At 35.2% G+C, this 15872-nt stretch overlaps 1 protein-coding gene and 1 long non-coding RNA gene across 5 annotated transcripts in view; one reads left to right on the forward strand and one right to left on the reverse strand.

The window, feature by feature from the left end:
* LOC136043790 (thymidylate synthase-like) overlaps positions 1–9444 on the forward strand; it is a 77513-nt gene extending 68069 nt beyond the window's left edge. For all 3 annotated transcript variants that reach the window (XM_065728709.1, XM_065728710.1, XM_065728707.1), the window contains exon 6: positions 9168–9444. In XM_065728709.1, coding sequence (XP_065584781.1) covers positions 9168–9377 — 210 coding nt within the window. In that variant the 3' untranslated portion in view covers positions 9378–9444. The remainder of the gene's footprint in view (positions 1–9167) is intronic.
* The window catches only part of LOC136043791 (uncharacterized), a 54134-nt gene that overhangs the window by 7443 nt on the left and 30819 nt on the right, over positions 1–15872 (reverse strand). The window lies entirely within an intron of this gene.

The following is a 15872-nucleotide window of genomic DNA, read 5'->3' on the forward strand; positions in this document are numbered from 1 at the left end:
AACGAATATTGATACTAATAAATACTACTACTAATAATAATAATAACTCACTGCAGCACCAAGCCGCCTGAGACCAGCACAGCTACGTACGCTCCTCCTCCAACCTAATCTATTCAAGGCCTCCCTCTTTACACCCTCCCAGGAAGTTCTCTTTTCCTTTAAATCTTTATTTATGACATCCTCCCAACCCAGACAAGGACGACCTGCTTTCCGTGTAGCCCCAGACGGTTGGCCAAAAAGGACAATCTTTGGCAATCTGTCATCCTTCATCCACAGAACGTGGCCTAGCCATCTCAACCTTTCTTTCATTATAGCCCTAGAAAGTGGGATTGAACAACATTCTTTGTACAGCCTACTGTTTGAAATACAGTCAGTCAGCCAGGTACCCAGAACAATCCGTAGGCAATTTCTCTGGAATACATCTAGTAAATACCAATAAATACATCGAAAGAAATAGATTTTCGTCCCGATTTTAAATATATAAGTTTCATCAAGTTTATTCCTACCCATCAAAAGTTACGAGCCTGAGAAAAATTGCTTTATTTTCGAAAAAAGGAAGAAATATCCCTTAAAAGTCATTGAATCTTAATGAAAATCACACCATCAAATTCAGCGTATCAGAGATCCCTATTGTAGAGGTTTCACTCCTATTTGCAAAAATGTGGAATTCTGTAGTTTTTTTTTGCCAGAAAAAAGATCATGGATGCGTTTTTATTTATTTTTTTTCTGTTTTTTTTTTTTTTTTTCCTGGGGTGATCTTATCGACCCAGTGGTGCTAGAATATCGGGAAACGGTTAATTCAAATGGAAATTAAAAGTTCGAGTATACTTTTTAAGTAACCAAAAAAATTGGAGGACAACTAGGCCCCCTCCCACGCTCATTCTCCCCTAAGTCACCGATTCAAAATTTTAAGATAGGTCTTTTGTTCAGCATAGTCGAAATAACTAATAACTGTGTCTTTGAGGACAAATTAATCCTCCGCAGTCCCCGGAGGAAGGGCTGCTAGTTATGAACTTTGCCCGCTGTTTGCATATGGTATTGATTATTTATAAGTATACAGACGTTTTCAGGGGGATTTTTTCTGTTGGGGGGGTCGGGGAGACTAGGTTATGTAGGAGGATATTTTCACGGGAGAAGGGAATTTGCATGAATGGGGCGCTTGATTTCCCAGAATTATTGGAAAAAAAAACAATCAGAAATTAAATTTCAAAGAACAAGCTTTGTCAACTGAAAATAAGGAGTAACATTAAAACTTAAAACGAACAGAAACTATTACGTATATTAGGGTGTTCATCCCCTCGTCAATACCTCGCTCTTTACGCTAGAGTATTTTTAGTAATGTCAAAAGTGCTATCTACTCTAATTAAACGGCCTTTGTGATTCAGGGGTCACTCTTAATGAATTGGAAGAAAATTCGAACTTTAGCGTAAAGAGCGAGGTATTGACGAGGGGGCGAAACCCCTTATATTACGCATATGAGGAAGTCCGCCCCCTTGTCAATACCTCGCTCTTTACTCTGAAGTTCGGGTTTTGTTAAATAATGGCCGGTATAAGCAATAATTTGTTTGTGTTATTTTCCAGCCAATCTTAGCATTTAAATTTATTTTAAGCAGCTTCATAACTACGATTTTTATGTGATAATAAACCAAAGATATTGTATTTCTTCGGCTTGTGGCTGTTATTAAATAGAAAAAAAAACAAGTTTTTTTCAGCTGAAAGTAAGGAATGACATTAAAACTTAAAGCGAACATAGATTATTGCGTATATTTTTTAAAGATCTTTACTTTCATTCATTTGAGAATTGCTCAACTTGTGACTTTTATTTTCATAAAAATAGTTTCGACCTCCTTCGCCATTCTTTTACTACGCCTTACAAAATTAGCTCTGCAAATATCGCTAAATTAAAATACGTGGGAGGGTCTTTCCATTGAGAAGTTTCTCGTTGAGGAAGGGAATTTTCCATGGAGGGGGAGCTGGATTTCCCGACGTTATTTAAAATATGATCAGCAAATTAAATAAAAAACAAGTTTTTTCTATTGAAAGTAAGAAGCAATATTAAAACTTAAAACGAACAGAAAGTATTACGTATATGAGGGGGGTTGCCTCTCCTCAATAGCTTGCTCTTGTGCTACAGTTTCTTTATTAAGTTTTAAAAGAGGTTATTATTCTAACTAAACTGCCTTTGTGATTCATGAGTTATTTTAAACAACTGGAACAAAAATCAAACTTAGGTTACCATGAGGTTATTATTAGTTTAAAAAAAAGTAAAACTAATATGCAAATTTCGTTTTAATTATTCAAGTACTGTGAGCCAAAATTCAAAAACTGCATTAATTCGAAAATGTTCAGAAATTAAATGAAAAAAAAGTTTTTTTAATTGAAAGAGGAGCGACATTAAAACTGAAAATCTTCCGTATATGAAAGGAACTGTCTCCTGCTCAACGCCTCGCTCTTTATTTTAAAGCTTTTTGTTGTTTTAAAAAATAGATTTCTGAGAAAGAGTCAAGCTTTAGCGTAAAGAGTGGGGCGTTGAGGAGGAGACAGTCTCTTTCATATACGGAAGAATTTCTGTTCGTTTTAAGTTTTAATATCGCTCCTTACTTTCATTTAAAAAAAATTGATGCTAAAAGATACATCAAAAGAATCGGATTTTCATGTGATTTTAAATTTATAAGTTTCATCAAATTTAGTCTTTGTCATCAAAAGTTACGAGCCTGAGAAAATGTGCCTTATTTTGTAAAATAGGGGGAAACACCCCCTAAAAGTCATAGAACCTTAACGAAAATCACATCATCGCATTCAGCATATCAGAGAACCTTACAGCAAAAATTTAATCTTCAAAAATGTGGAATTTCGTATTTTTTTTGCCAGAAGACAGATCACGGGTGCGTGTTTATTTGTTTTTGTTTTTTTTTTGTTTTTTTTTCTTTTCTTTTCTTTTCCCCAGGGGTCATCGTATCGACCAAGTGGTCCTAGAATGTCGCAAGAGGGCTCATTCTAACGGAAATGAAAAGTTCTAGTGCCCTTTTTAAGTGACCAAAAAAATTGGAGGGCATCTAGGCCCCCTCCCACGCTCATTTTTTCCCAAAGTCAACGGATCAAAATTTTGAGATAGCCATTTTGTTCAGCATAGTCGAAAACCATAATAACTATGTCTTTGGGGATGACTTACTCCCCCACAATCCCTGGGGGAAGGGGTGCAAGTTACAAACTTTGACCAGTGTTTACATATAGTAATGGTTATTGGGAAGTGTACAGACGTTTTCAGGGGGATTTTATTTTGTTTGGGGGTGGGGCTGAAGAGAGGGGGCTATGTTGGAGGATCTTTCCTTGGAGGAATCTGTCATGGGGGAAGAAAAATTCAATGACAAGGGTGCAGGATTCTCTAGCATTACTATAAGAAAACAATGAAAAATAAACATGAAAACGTTTTTTCAAATTAAAGGAAGAAGTAGCATTGAAACTTAAAACGAACAGAGTTTATTACGCATATGAGGGGCTCTAAAAATACTTTAGCATAAAGAGCGAGGTATTTAGGAGGAGATAAATACCTTGCTCTTTATGCTAAAGTATTTTTAGTAATTTCAACTATTTATTCTACGGCCTTTCTGATTCAGGGGTCATTCTTAAAGAATTGAGACAAAACTTACGATTTAGTGTAAAGAGCGAGGTATTAACGATGGTACAAACCCCCTCGTATACATAATAAAAATATAAGGTTATGAAAGTTTGTTACGTAAGTTAATTCTTAAGTTACGTATATTTTTTACTAATAAAAACGTTTGTTAAAAATTAAAAGTTCTAGTTGCCTTTTTAACTAACCGAGAAATTCGAGGGCAACTACCCCTTATTTCTCAAAATCGTCTGATCAAAACTAAGAGAAAGCCATTTAGCCAAAAAAAGAATTAATATACAAATTTCATTTTAATAATTTATGTGCGGAGAGCCAAAACCAAACATGCATTAATTCAAAAACGTTCAGAAATTAAATAAAAAAAAACTAATTTTTTTTGCTGAAAGTAAGGAGCGACATTAAAACTTAAAACGAACAGAAATTAATCCGTATATGAAATGAGTTGTCCCCTCCGCAATCCCTCGCTCTTTACGCTAAAGCTTTTAATTGTTTTAAAAAGTAGAATTGTGGCAAAGAGTCAAACTTTAGCGTAAAGAGCGAGGGATTGCGGAGGGGACAACTCATTTCATATACGGATTAATTTCTGTTCGTTTCAAGTTTTAATGTCGCTCCTTACTTTCAGCTAAAAAAATTAGTTTTTTTAGCTGAAAGTAATTTTTTAGCTGAAAGGCTCTAAAAATACTTTAGCATAAAGAGCGAGGTATTTAGGAGGAGATAAATACCTTGCTCTTTATGCTAAAGTATTTTTAGTAATTTCAAATATTTATTCTACGGCCTTTCTGATTCAGGGGTCATTCTTAAAGAATTGGGACAAAACTTACGATTTAGTGTAAAGAGCGAGGTATTAACGAGGGTACAAACCCCCTCGTATACATAAGAAAAATATAAGGTTATGAAAGTTTGTTACGTAAGTTAATTCTTAAGTTACGTATATTTTTTACTAATAAAAACGTTCGTTAAAAATTAAAAGTTCTAGTTGCCTTTTTAAGTAACCGAAAAATTCGAGGGCAACTAGGCCTCCTTCTCCACCCCTTATTTCTCAAAATCGTCTGATCAAAACTAAGAGAAAGCCATTTAGCCAAAAAAAGAATTAATATACAAATTTCATTTTAATAATTTATGTGCGGAGAGCCAAAACCAAACATGCATTAATTCAAAAACTTTCAGAAATTAAATAAAAAAAAAATAATTTTTTTAGCTGAAAGTAAGGAGCGACATTAAAACTTAAAACGAACAGAAATTAATCCGTATATGAAATGAGTTGTCCCCTCCGCAATCCCTCGCTCTTTACGCTAAAGCTTTTAATTGTTTTAAAAAGTAGAATTGTGGCAAAGAGTCAAACTTTAGCGTAAAGAGTGAGGGATTGCGGAGGGGACAACTCATTTCATATACGGATTAATTTCTGTTCGTTTTAAGTTTTAATGTCGCTCCTTACTTTCAGCTAAAAAAATTAGTTTTTTTTTTATTTAATTTTATCAAGGAATCGGACAGATTGCATTTATTGGTCGTATACCAAAAATGTTTCTTCCTATTAGTTGATACTTTTTGGTAGTTCGTTTGTGAACCTACATAAAAATGAAGTGTTTTTTTTTTTAAATCTTAAAAACACATGAGGAGGAGTTAACCGATTAGGTTTCTAACAGCCTGTTTCTAAAAACTGGGAAGTTTGCTGTGTTCAGTAGCATCGTATCCAGCTCTTAGGGGCTTCACACTTTTTTATTCTCGTTATTCATCAGATGCAAACGCAGACATTTAGTCGGGATGGGGGGATTATTCTTGAAAACAGCAAGATGGTGGATAATATTAAAGGCACGGTAAATTATGAGACAATTATAAAAATCCTTAGGGAAGTAGGCTTGAAACTTCGCTCCCTTCCACCCTGCGCGCGTTCCTGAATAGAATAATCCTTGAGTTTTTATTCTGGATAATTTTTGCCGATAAAGTTTACCGAAGGGAAATAAAGTTTTCCTCAACCTGGCTCTTGTAAAAAGTAATAATAAAAATAATCCCTCTCTCTCGGAATGAATTTTCTATTCCACTAATGGCGTTCAAGTAAAAAAAAAAAAAGTGTCGTGATCACTTCATTGAAACGACTTTGACTAGTTTTCCAACCTTTTGTCTCTGCTTCCTAGCTATAATTTTAACTTTTGGATTGGCCTTAGACCGGTTCAGCGCTCCTCGAGGAGCTTTTTATCGTTAGTCCCCCCAACTTCGCCATCATCATTTTTGTTGACAAATAATTGGACTATATTTGTCAATATACACTGTGACCAAGTACCCAGTCTATGTCTAGTCAATCCGCTTGCTAGAGAAAGACTATTACAATTTTGAATCTGTTGAAAGCTTGCCGTTGTGAAGCAGATTTGTGCTTGCCTGGGGATTTTCAGTGATAAAATATTGATGATGCTGAGGAACGAGGGGAATTTCGGGAACTAATCCGCTTGGCGTCTCTGAACCCGAATAACGAGAATTCTATTCTCTTTATTGGATCCTTTTGAATGCATATAGCGAGAGTCGTCATTCCATTAAAAGAATATTTAATGATCATAAAATGTCATGTTATTCCCTTTTGAATCCTAAGATATAAATTTTATTTATCAGATGCTAAAATTTTTATTGTAACTGCAACATAAAAACCCTTTTGATTGCTAATGTGATTGTGTTATTCTTACATTTGTTTGAAGGTCATCTAAATAGTTGGTTTTATTGAAGCTTGTAGGAGTTGTATGTCCCATGCCTTTTCTTTGGATTTTATCGTTGAAACTTTTGTGGAAGAAAAAGATCTACTGTGATTGACTCACGGCTAACGAGTCAATAGGTTCGTGATACCTACCCTGTCTCCTGGAATTTAATTACTTTGCCATAATTTTCTGCGGCCTGTAAATTTATGGGTAGTGCTGGCCTTAAACAGGAGTCAGCCAAAGTGGTAATGCAGAAAACAAAAGGAGTACTGACTTTTTGTGGCTCAAAACGTTTAATTTTTTTACTGGTGAGGAATTTTATAGGGGAGAACCGAAGGTGGAATATAATTTTCGTTCATTTTAATTGATAGTTTTTTTTACACAGTAACACAGTAGACAGGACATAATCCGGGGGGAGGGGTACCCGGTAAGATCCCTTTCCTTGAAATTTTTGTCCAACTCATACACAAGTAAAAATACATATAAAATTTTGTTGTTGTGTTTGCACATATAAAATTTTGTTGTTGTGTTTGCAAAGTTTTTTTTTATACCCCTCAAACAAGAATAATATCCCATCCGAACAAAAATCCTGAATACGGTCTTGATATTAGAACCAATCAAGCTTTAAGTAGCGGGGTTGTTTGGCTTTCGTTTCTGATACACGCTGAAGGGATGAATGAATTACGAAAATACGTCACTGATGTAAACGGTGAAATTAAAGCATCTCTCTTTTACACTTTTGGGGAAACTTTATCAGAGGGGTACTCAATTCTGAGCACATTGTTGCAATGGTCAACAATGCGTTGAGTTGGGTGTTCATTTTGCGTTTTCCAGACTGAGCAAAAATTATACCAACCTTTGAAACTGAGAGAAATTCTTTTTCAACACAGCATAGGAAAGTGAGTGTTGGCTGATGGATTCGGTGTTATGTCCGTTAGGGTCAAATGGAAATGTCGCTTTAAACAATACACGCAAATTTTTTTTGAAGAAAATACTTTTTCGTTTGATTGTACTTTTCTGCATTCTAAGTTTCATTTTAGTGAAGTTGCAACCCTGCTTGAAATACTAATAACAAATAGGCAGGATTGATTTTGTTCTATCATTTGTTTCGTGAGGCAGACTTTATGATCAAAAACTAATGAATATTATTGATTATCCTCACGTAGTCTACAATGTAATTTATAATATACTCCTTGTTTACCCAGAGTAACCTGCGAAACTGTTAAAGCTAGAAAAGTGAAATGCTTCGTAAAAGTATCTTAAAACCTACTTCAGCTAGAAGAAAAAAGCCGGCAAAGCCGCTTCTTTTGCTGTATATCAAAACAGTCCGTGATAATGAGCTGTAAGTAAAGAGTAGCCCGTGCCAATACTACCTATTTTTGTGGTAGGTTTCTCATGATCATTACAAGGTAAATTATATGCAAAATACTGAGAAATTCGTAAGAATCTTGACATTTCAAGCGGGACCAAGACCTAAGAGGGGGACCAAGAGCATGGTCCCCCCCTGTTTTCCATAAATTTATTGTGGTAAATCTTCCTCTTGCTTTCTCTTAAAAAAAGGTATGGTGCTTGTTCCCCATTATATTTATCTTTTTCATTTGTGCCATAAATTTATTGTGGTAAATCTTCCTCTTAAAGAAAAGTACGGTGCTTGTTCCCCATTAAATTTATCTTTTTCATCTTTCTATAAATTTATTGTGGTATATATTCCTCTTACTTTACCTCTTACTTACTCTTAAAAAAAATATGGTGCTTGTTCCCCATTACATTTATCTTTTTGATTTTTTCCATAAATTGATTGTGGTAAATCTTCCTCTTACTTTTACTCTTACTTTCTCAAAAAAAAAACGTATGGTGCTAGTTCCCCATTACATTTATCTTTTTCATTTTTCCATAAATATATTGTGGTAAATCTTCCTCTTACTTTCTCTTAAAAAAAAGTATGTTGCTTGTTCCCCATTACATTTATCTTTTTGATTTTTTCCATAAATTGATTGTGGTAAATCTTCCTCTTACTTTTACTCTTACTTTCTCAAAAAAAAAAAGTATGGTGCTAGTTCCCCATTACATTTATCTTTTTCATTTTTCCCATAAATATATTGTGGTAAATCTTCCTCTTACTTTCTCTTAAAAAAAAGTATGGTGCTTGTTCCCCATTACATTTATCTTTTTCATTTTTTCCATAAATTTAATGTGGTAAATCTTCCTCTTACTTTCTCTTAAAATAAAAAAGTATGGTGCTTTTCCCCCATTACATTTATCTTTTTCATTTTTACCATAAATTTATTGTGGTAAATCTTCCTCCTACTTTTCCTCTTACTTCCTCTTAAAAAAAAGTATGGTGTTTTTATATTTTTCATTTTTTTTCGTAAATTTACTGTGGTAAGTCTTCCTCTGAAAAAAAACTATGGTGCTTGTTTCCCATTACATTTATCTTTTTCATATTTTCCCATAAATTTATGTGGTAAGTCTTCCTCTTATTTTTCCTCTTACTTTCTCCTCAAAAAAAAGTATGGTGCTTGTTCCCCATTATATTTATATTTTTCATTTTTCCCATAAATTTACTGTGTTAAATCTGCCTCTTACTTTTCTTCTTGCTTCCTCTTAAAAAAAAAATATGGTGCTTGTTCCCCATTATATTTATCTTTTTCATCTTTCCCATAAATTTATTGTGATAAGTCTTCCTCTCTATTTCTTAGAATCTCATTTAGTGTCATATAATTATTCTAGTTAAAGTATAGCCTACTATGTCGTTATTTTCTACACATCAATTTAGATTAGCCACCATTGTCGCTCTTTTTTTCTATTTTTCTAATTACCCTTATTTTTTTATTATTTTTATTATTTTTTAGCCTGGAGAGTTCATCCACACTTTGGGTGATGCGCATGTGTATTTGAACCACGTTGATGCTTTGAAAATTCAGTTAGAAAGGGAACCAAGACCCTTCCCAAAATTAAAGATAAAGCGTAAAGTTGAAACGTTGGAAGAGTTCCTAGCTGAAGATTTTGAAATAGAGGGCTACAATCCACACGGAAAAATATCAATGGAAATGGCTGTTTAAAGTAGTCCTTTCTCTGGTTCTTTTTTAACGTTTTTTTTTTTTTACAAATAAACTCAGAATGGCCTTATATGTTTTGTATTTGAGTGCTTGTGGTGCAAATATTCGTTTTGCTTTCTACCTTTCCACATTTTTCTTGGCCAAAATATTCTATTTACTTTGCTATTAGCTTTTCTATTCTCTTTGCATCTCTTGTGTTGCAAGATGCTGATATTTAAGCTTTGGGAAATTTCAAGGGAAATTTTGGTTTAAAGTAGTCCATGTTCAGGTTCTTCTTTAAAATTTTTTGTCAATAAACTCAGAAAGTCCTTATATGGTAAAGGATACGGCACTAGACCCTTAAAGTCCAAACCGGCGGTGCTAATCTCCGTCTCAAGGTCCTTCAGTCAGGAAGTGCAGTGGGGGATGGGGGCCTATAGCTATCCCGTGCTTTCGCACACCCTTCCTGCTTACCTTTCCCAGATTTTTCCAGGTGCTCATTTAGAGCTGTGTCAACTCTGGCTGAGCTTAGAGAGTTATAGAGTCCTTGTATGTTTTGTATTTGAATGATTGTGGCTCTAAGGTTTGTTTTGCTTTCTCCTTTCTTCTTCTTACTTGGCGAATCTGTTCTTTTTACTATTCTTTTCGGCTCTTTTGTTTTTCAAGATGCTAATATTTGAACATGGAAAATTATCAGTGGAAATGGCTGTTTAGCTCAGTACTTTTAATGGCACTTGGTATTAACCAAGTAACATATAGCGATTGCAAATTCTGTCGGTCTGTCTGTCTGTCTGTCCCGGTTTCGCTAGTTTAGGCACTTCCAGATAAGCTAGGTCGATGAAATTTGGCAGGCGTATCAGGGATCAGACCAGATTAAATTAGAAATAGTCTTTTCCCCGATTCGACCATCTGGGGGGGTATCTTGGGACGGTTTATTCGGAAAAAATAGAAAAAATGAGTTATTTTTAACTTACGAAGGGGTGATCGGATCTTAATGAAATTTTGTATTTAGAAGTATATCGTGTCTCGGAGCTCTTATTTTAAATCCCAACCAGATCCGGCGACATTAGGGGGAGTTGAGGGGAAACCTAAAATCTTGGAAAACGCTTAGAGTGGAGGGATCGGGATGAAACTTGGTGGAACAACTAAGCACAAGCCCTAGATACGTGACTGACATTACTGGAACGGATCCGCTCTCTTTAGGGGAGTTGGGGGGAGGGTTAAGTCTGAAAAATTAGAAAAAATGAGGTATTTTTAACTTACGAAGGAGTGATCGGATCCTAATGAAATTTTATATTTAGAAGGACCTCGTAACTCACATTTCTTATTTCAAGTCCCGACCGGATCTAGTGTCATTGGGGGAAGCTGGGGGGGGGCCGGAAATCTTGGAAAAGGCATAGAGTGGAGGGATCGGGACGAAACTTGGTTGGAAAAATAAGCACAAGTCGAAGATACGTGACTGACAAAACTGGATCAGATCCGCTCTCTTTGGGGGAGTGGGGGGGGGGGGTAATTGAAAAAAATAGAAAGTATGTGGCATTTGTAACTTACTAATAGGTGATCAGATCTTAATGAAATTTTATATTTAGAAGGATCTTTTGCTTCAGAGCCCTTTTTTAAATCACGACCAGATCCGGTGACATTGGGGGAGCTGGAGGGCGAAACTGGAAATCTTTGAAAGCGTGAAAATTCAGTTTTCTTCATCTTACGAATTGGTGATCGGATCTTAATGAAACTTGATCTATAGAAAGATCTTATGTCTCAGACGCTCAATTGTCATTTCGAATCTGATCCGGGATATAGGGGGTGGAGGGGTGAAACAGAAATCTTGGTAAACACTTAGAAAGGAGAGATCGGGATGAAACTTGATGGGAAGAATAAGCATAAGTTCTAGATACGTGATTGACATAATTGGAACAGATCCGCTCTCTTTGGGGGAGATGGGGGGGGGTGTTAATTCGGAAAAATTGAGGTATTTTCAACTTAAGAACGGGTGACCAGATCTTAATGAAATTTAATATTTAGAAGGACCTCATGTCCCAGAGCTCTTATTTTATATCCCGACCAGATCTGGTGACGTTGGGGGAGTTGGAGGGGGAAACCGGAAATCTTGGAAAACGCTTAGAGTGGAGAGATCGGGATTAAACTTGGTGGGTAGAATAAGCAAATGTCGTAGATATGTGGATTGACGTAACCGGGCTGGACTCGCTCTCTTGGGGGGATTTAGGGGGGTCCAGTGCTTTGGCGAGTTTGGTGCTTCTTTATGTGCTAGGACGATGAAAATTGGTAGGCGTGTCAGGGACCTGTGTAAATTGACTTGTTAAAGTTGTTTTCACCGATTTGACCACCTGGGGGTTGGGGGGTTGAAAGGAGAGGAAAAATTAGAAAAAATGAGGTATTTTTAACTTACGAGTGGGTAATCGGATCTTAATGAATTTTGATATTTAGATGGACCTTGTGTATCAGAGCTCTTATTTTAAATTTCGACGGGCATTAAGCCTCTGATTTTCCTTTTAATCAATGTATTGATTCTCAGAATTTTGCTAGAGCTCATGCCATATGAGCTCTTAGCTCTTGTTTTTATTTTTTTATTGTTTTTTTTTTATATAATGCAAAATTTCTTTTTTTCATGCTTGAAAGGGATCTTTGGGCTTTAAGAACTCGTTCTCTCTTCTTTTTTTATTGGTGAATGCAATTTTTTTGTAGTAAGTTATTATTAAACTGAAAAAAAAACTGTTGGACTCTCTAATGTTTGAACGAAGATTACCCTATCTGCCATCTAGCGTTTATCTACATTCAAAATATATACCTGAAAATTATAGCAACTACTTACTAACTTGATAAGGAATTTGTAAAACTTTACTAATTTAACTAAATAAATTCTTAGACAACACTGCCTTCTATTTATAATTAAAATGAAATGAAAAAAAATAATATTGTGTAAACCTTTGGATCAAGACTAAAATTAAAAGTAATATCTAAATTTTCCTCTGTCTTAATTAGATAGAATGATTTCTGCAAAAATAACCAAAATAATTTATTTAAATAATTAAAGGTATATACGTGATCATATTTCCCTCGCACGGTTGTATAGCCTTGCGACCTTAGATTATTACTTTTTAGTCTCATAATTTTGATGCAAAATAGTTTTAAAATTGACTTGAAAATTTTTTTTAGTTTGTCTAAAAAAAAAGTTTTTTCTGGAAAGGTAGACTACCCAAGTGTTTACAACTATATTCGTTATAAAATGAAAAAGTGAAGCTTGAATAATTTGTGCAAAATTTAAGTCGGGGTTTGCCTGTAGGGTTGCCAATAGGGAGGTTTGCCTCTAAGCTGCAAAATCTTCCTGAAAATACAATTCTTAGTTTATTTATTTTTCGTCTGTCTAGTCAGTCAGAAACACTTCCGTTTTGTAACTTGTTTAGTATAAGTATACAGTTAATTTTGGGTATGCCACTCAAAACAAGTTCACATAAAAATGTTTGTTGTGAATCCGCTATATAAAATATAATATACATATATTCTACTGAAAATTGTACTTAGTTGGCAACTCCGAAGCTAATAGAAGTTACATGCATAAAATCGGCGAAAAATTATATGTTTTCTCAGTAATTCAAATCAAATATGATAATAGAAGTCAGAGCCGTTCCTAGGGTTGGTGGTGCCACGTAGAGAATTAATTACAGCGCCCCCTCCCAACTCAAATATAAGTAAAAAAGGAATCTAAGTGAAAATTTCGTCCAATTCCCCCCCCCCCATTATTTGTGGTGCTGGGGCAGCTGATGTTGCTGCCCTCTCCTTTGGACTGCTCTAATAGACGTTTAACATAGACATATTAAACCAATAGAATTCAAGCTTCATTTGCTTTTGTTTTATAAGAGCAATGTTAAAATTTGAAATGAGCCGAAGTTCAAACTTACCAGAAACAAAAATTATTATGAATAAATCAAAAATGGAAATGAATAATCAAACATCTAGTATGAGTATATTTATGGATCAATTATTAAAACTTATTACAGACTGAAACTAAAACCTGATCTATGTTGCATGGTCAATGTGAGGTGTTGCGGCAACCTTTGTTCGGTTTTGCGAAGTAAAGTGTTAAGAGAGCAACACTTTGGTTTTGTTTCCTCGCTTCGATTAAACGCTGAAATTGTTAATCTCTAAGGATCTTAAAATAAATGCTAGGTACACCAACTCGCAAAATTTGTAAACCCCTCATTGCAACTCGCAAAAGTTGCAAAATCCACATCACTGATGATGATTGTAGCCTAACAGCCGATCATTACTTACAAGGACCCTACATGTCTTACCACTGGACCTAAATTGGTCTTACCATTAAATACACCGGAAACAAATAATAGGTACACCAATTAGCAAAAGCTGTGGACCCCTTATTGCCGAAGATGATTATGAGCTAACAGCTGATTATTGCTTAAAACTCCCCTATATGTCTCACAATTGGTATCGACTTATTTTTGGTTTCAGTGTATAACTTACTACTGAAGTTGTCAACCCCTTTAAACTTTCAAACTGGTTTATCTCATGAAGGAATTTTTCTACCAAAAATGGATGACATATACTTTGATCAGCTCATCAAGAGCTATCGACTGCCGTCGAAAAAAAAATCTATGTGTCTTAGTTCAAAAGTTGACTTTTTTGCCGTAGGCCAAGTTTCTAACGTCATCACTTAGAAAGGAGCTAAGGATAAACTCTAATTTCTTTAGCAATGAGAGAACTTTTAAAGTTTAAGAGGCACATCTGATACCATTTCTCTGCCGCGATCCCAAGTGCAAAAAACCGAATGATAAAATCAACTGAAATCACGAACAGAAATGGGTAGAAACAATAGATTTTTGGCCCCAGGCAAGAGTTCTATGAAGCTTTCCAAAATGCAAAGTCATATTCATCAATCCGGCCTAAGGTCCACACTTTCCGTAAAAACGGCAGAAGTTAGACCCTTACCACTTTCTAGGAATAAGGTGAAATCGGGGTTCTAGGAAAAAAAAACAAAAAACATGACAAATCCAAAGTGTTGCTCTCGCAACACAATGAATACATAGTTCAACATAACAAGAACAGAAGTTACTATACATGAGAGCAGGGCTATCTTTCCCTCACCTCCTTTAAACCCTCTTAATATATACGCTGTCGGATTGTAGACTATAGGAGGGATACAGAATAAAATTAAATAAAAAAAACAAGTTTTTTTTAACTAAAAGTAAGGAGCGATATTAAAACTTAAAAAGAACAGAAATTACTTCGTATATGAAAGAGGCTACTCCCTCATTAACGCCCAGCTCTTTACGCTAAAGTTTGACTTTTTCTCTCAACTCTACTTTTAAAACAGTAAAAAACTTTAGCGTAAAGAGCTGGGCGTTAATGAGGGAGTAGCCTTTTACACGAAGTAATTTCTTTTCGTTTTAACTTTTAATGTCGCTCCTTACATTCAGTTAAAAAAAAACTTGCTTTTTTTAATTTCTGAACGTTTATGAATGAATGCATATTTTGATTCTGGCTCTCCGCAGATGAATAATAAACGAAATTTGCATATTTATTTTATTTACTAAAAGGCTTTCTCATAGTTTTGATCGAATAATTTTGAGAAAAAAGGAGCGATGGAGGAGTCTCAGAATTTTGATCCGGTGACTTTGAGAAAATAATTAGCGTTGGAGAGGGCCTAGGGGCCCTACAATTTTTGGTCACTTCAAAAGGGCACTAGAACTTTTTATTTCCGTTAGAATGAGCCCTCTCGCAATATTCTAGGACCACTGGGTCGATACGATCACCCCTGGGAAAAAGAACAAACAAACAAAGACGCATCCGTGATCTGCCTTCTGGCAAAAAATACAAAATTCCACATTTTTGTAGATAGGAGCTTGAAACTTCTACAATATGGTTCTCTGATACCTTGAATCTGATGGTGTAATTTTGTTAAGATTCTCTGACTTTTAAGGGATGTTTTCCCATATTTTCTAAAATAAGGCAAATTTTCTCAGGCTCGTAACTATTGATGGGTAAAACTAAACTTGATGAAACTTATATATTTGAAATCAGCATTAAAATGCAATTCTTTTGATGTAGCGATTGGTATCAAAATTCCGTTTTTTAGTGTTTTGGTTACTATTGAGCCGGGTCGCTACCATGAACTGTTTGATTGTCCCTGTTTTCTGACTTCGGAAATCAATACGACCCAATTTGCTTCAAACTGTTCATTTTCATTAAGGTTCTCTTGACCTAGTCTGCATGTAATTTTAAAGCAGATCAGGAAAAAACTATACGCTCTTTCTGAATTTGCGTACGAAAAAGAAGTGTTTGGCCTTCATTGGGCCCAGTTTGGCCAAACACTTTCTTTACGGTTGGTTTCCCTTGACACAGGGACTCAAACTGATCAAGGATACCAAGTTTTTCAGCCAATTTATGGGCTCCCTAACGCCCTTCCCCTCATTCAATAAAAATGCGTAACCCTTTAGCCCATACAATAATCCTTGAAAATTTCAAGCCAATCAGAGAAATAAT

The sequence above is a fragment of the Artemia franciscana genome, chromosome 2 (assembly GCF_032884065.1).
Source record: "Artemia franciscana chromosome 2, ASM3288406v1, whole genome shotgun sequence".
Taxonomy (NCBI): Eukaryota; Metazoa; Arthropoda; class Branchiopoda; order Anostraca; family Artemiidae; genus Artemia; species Artemia franciscana.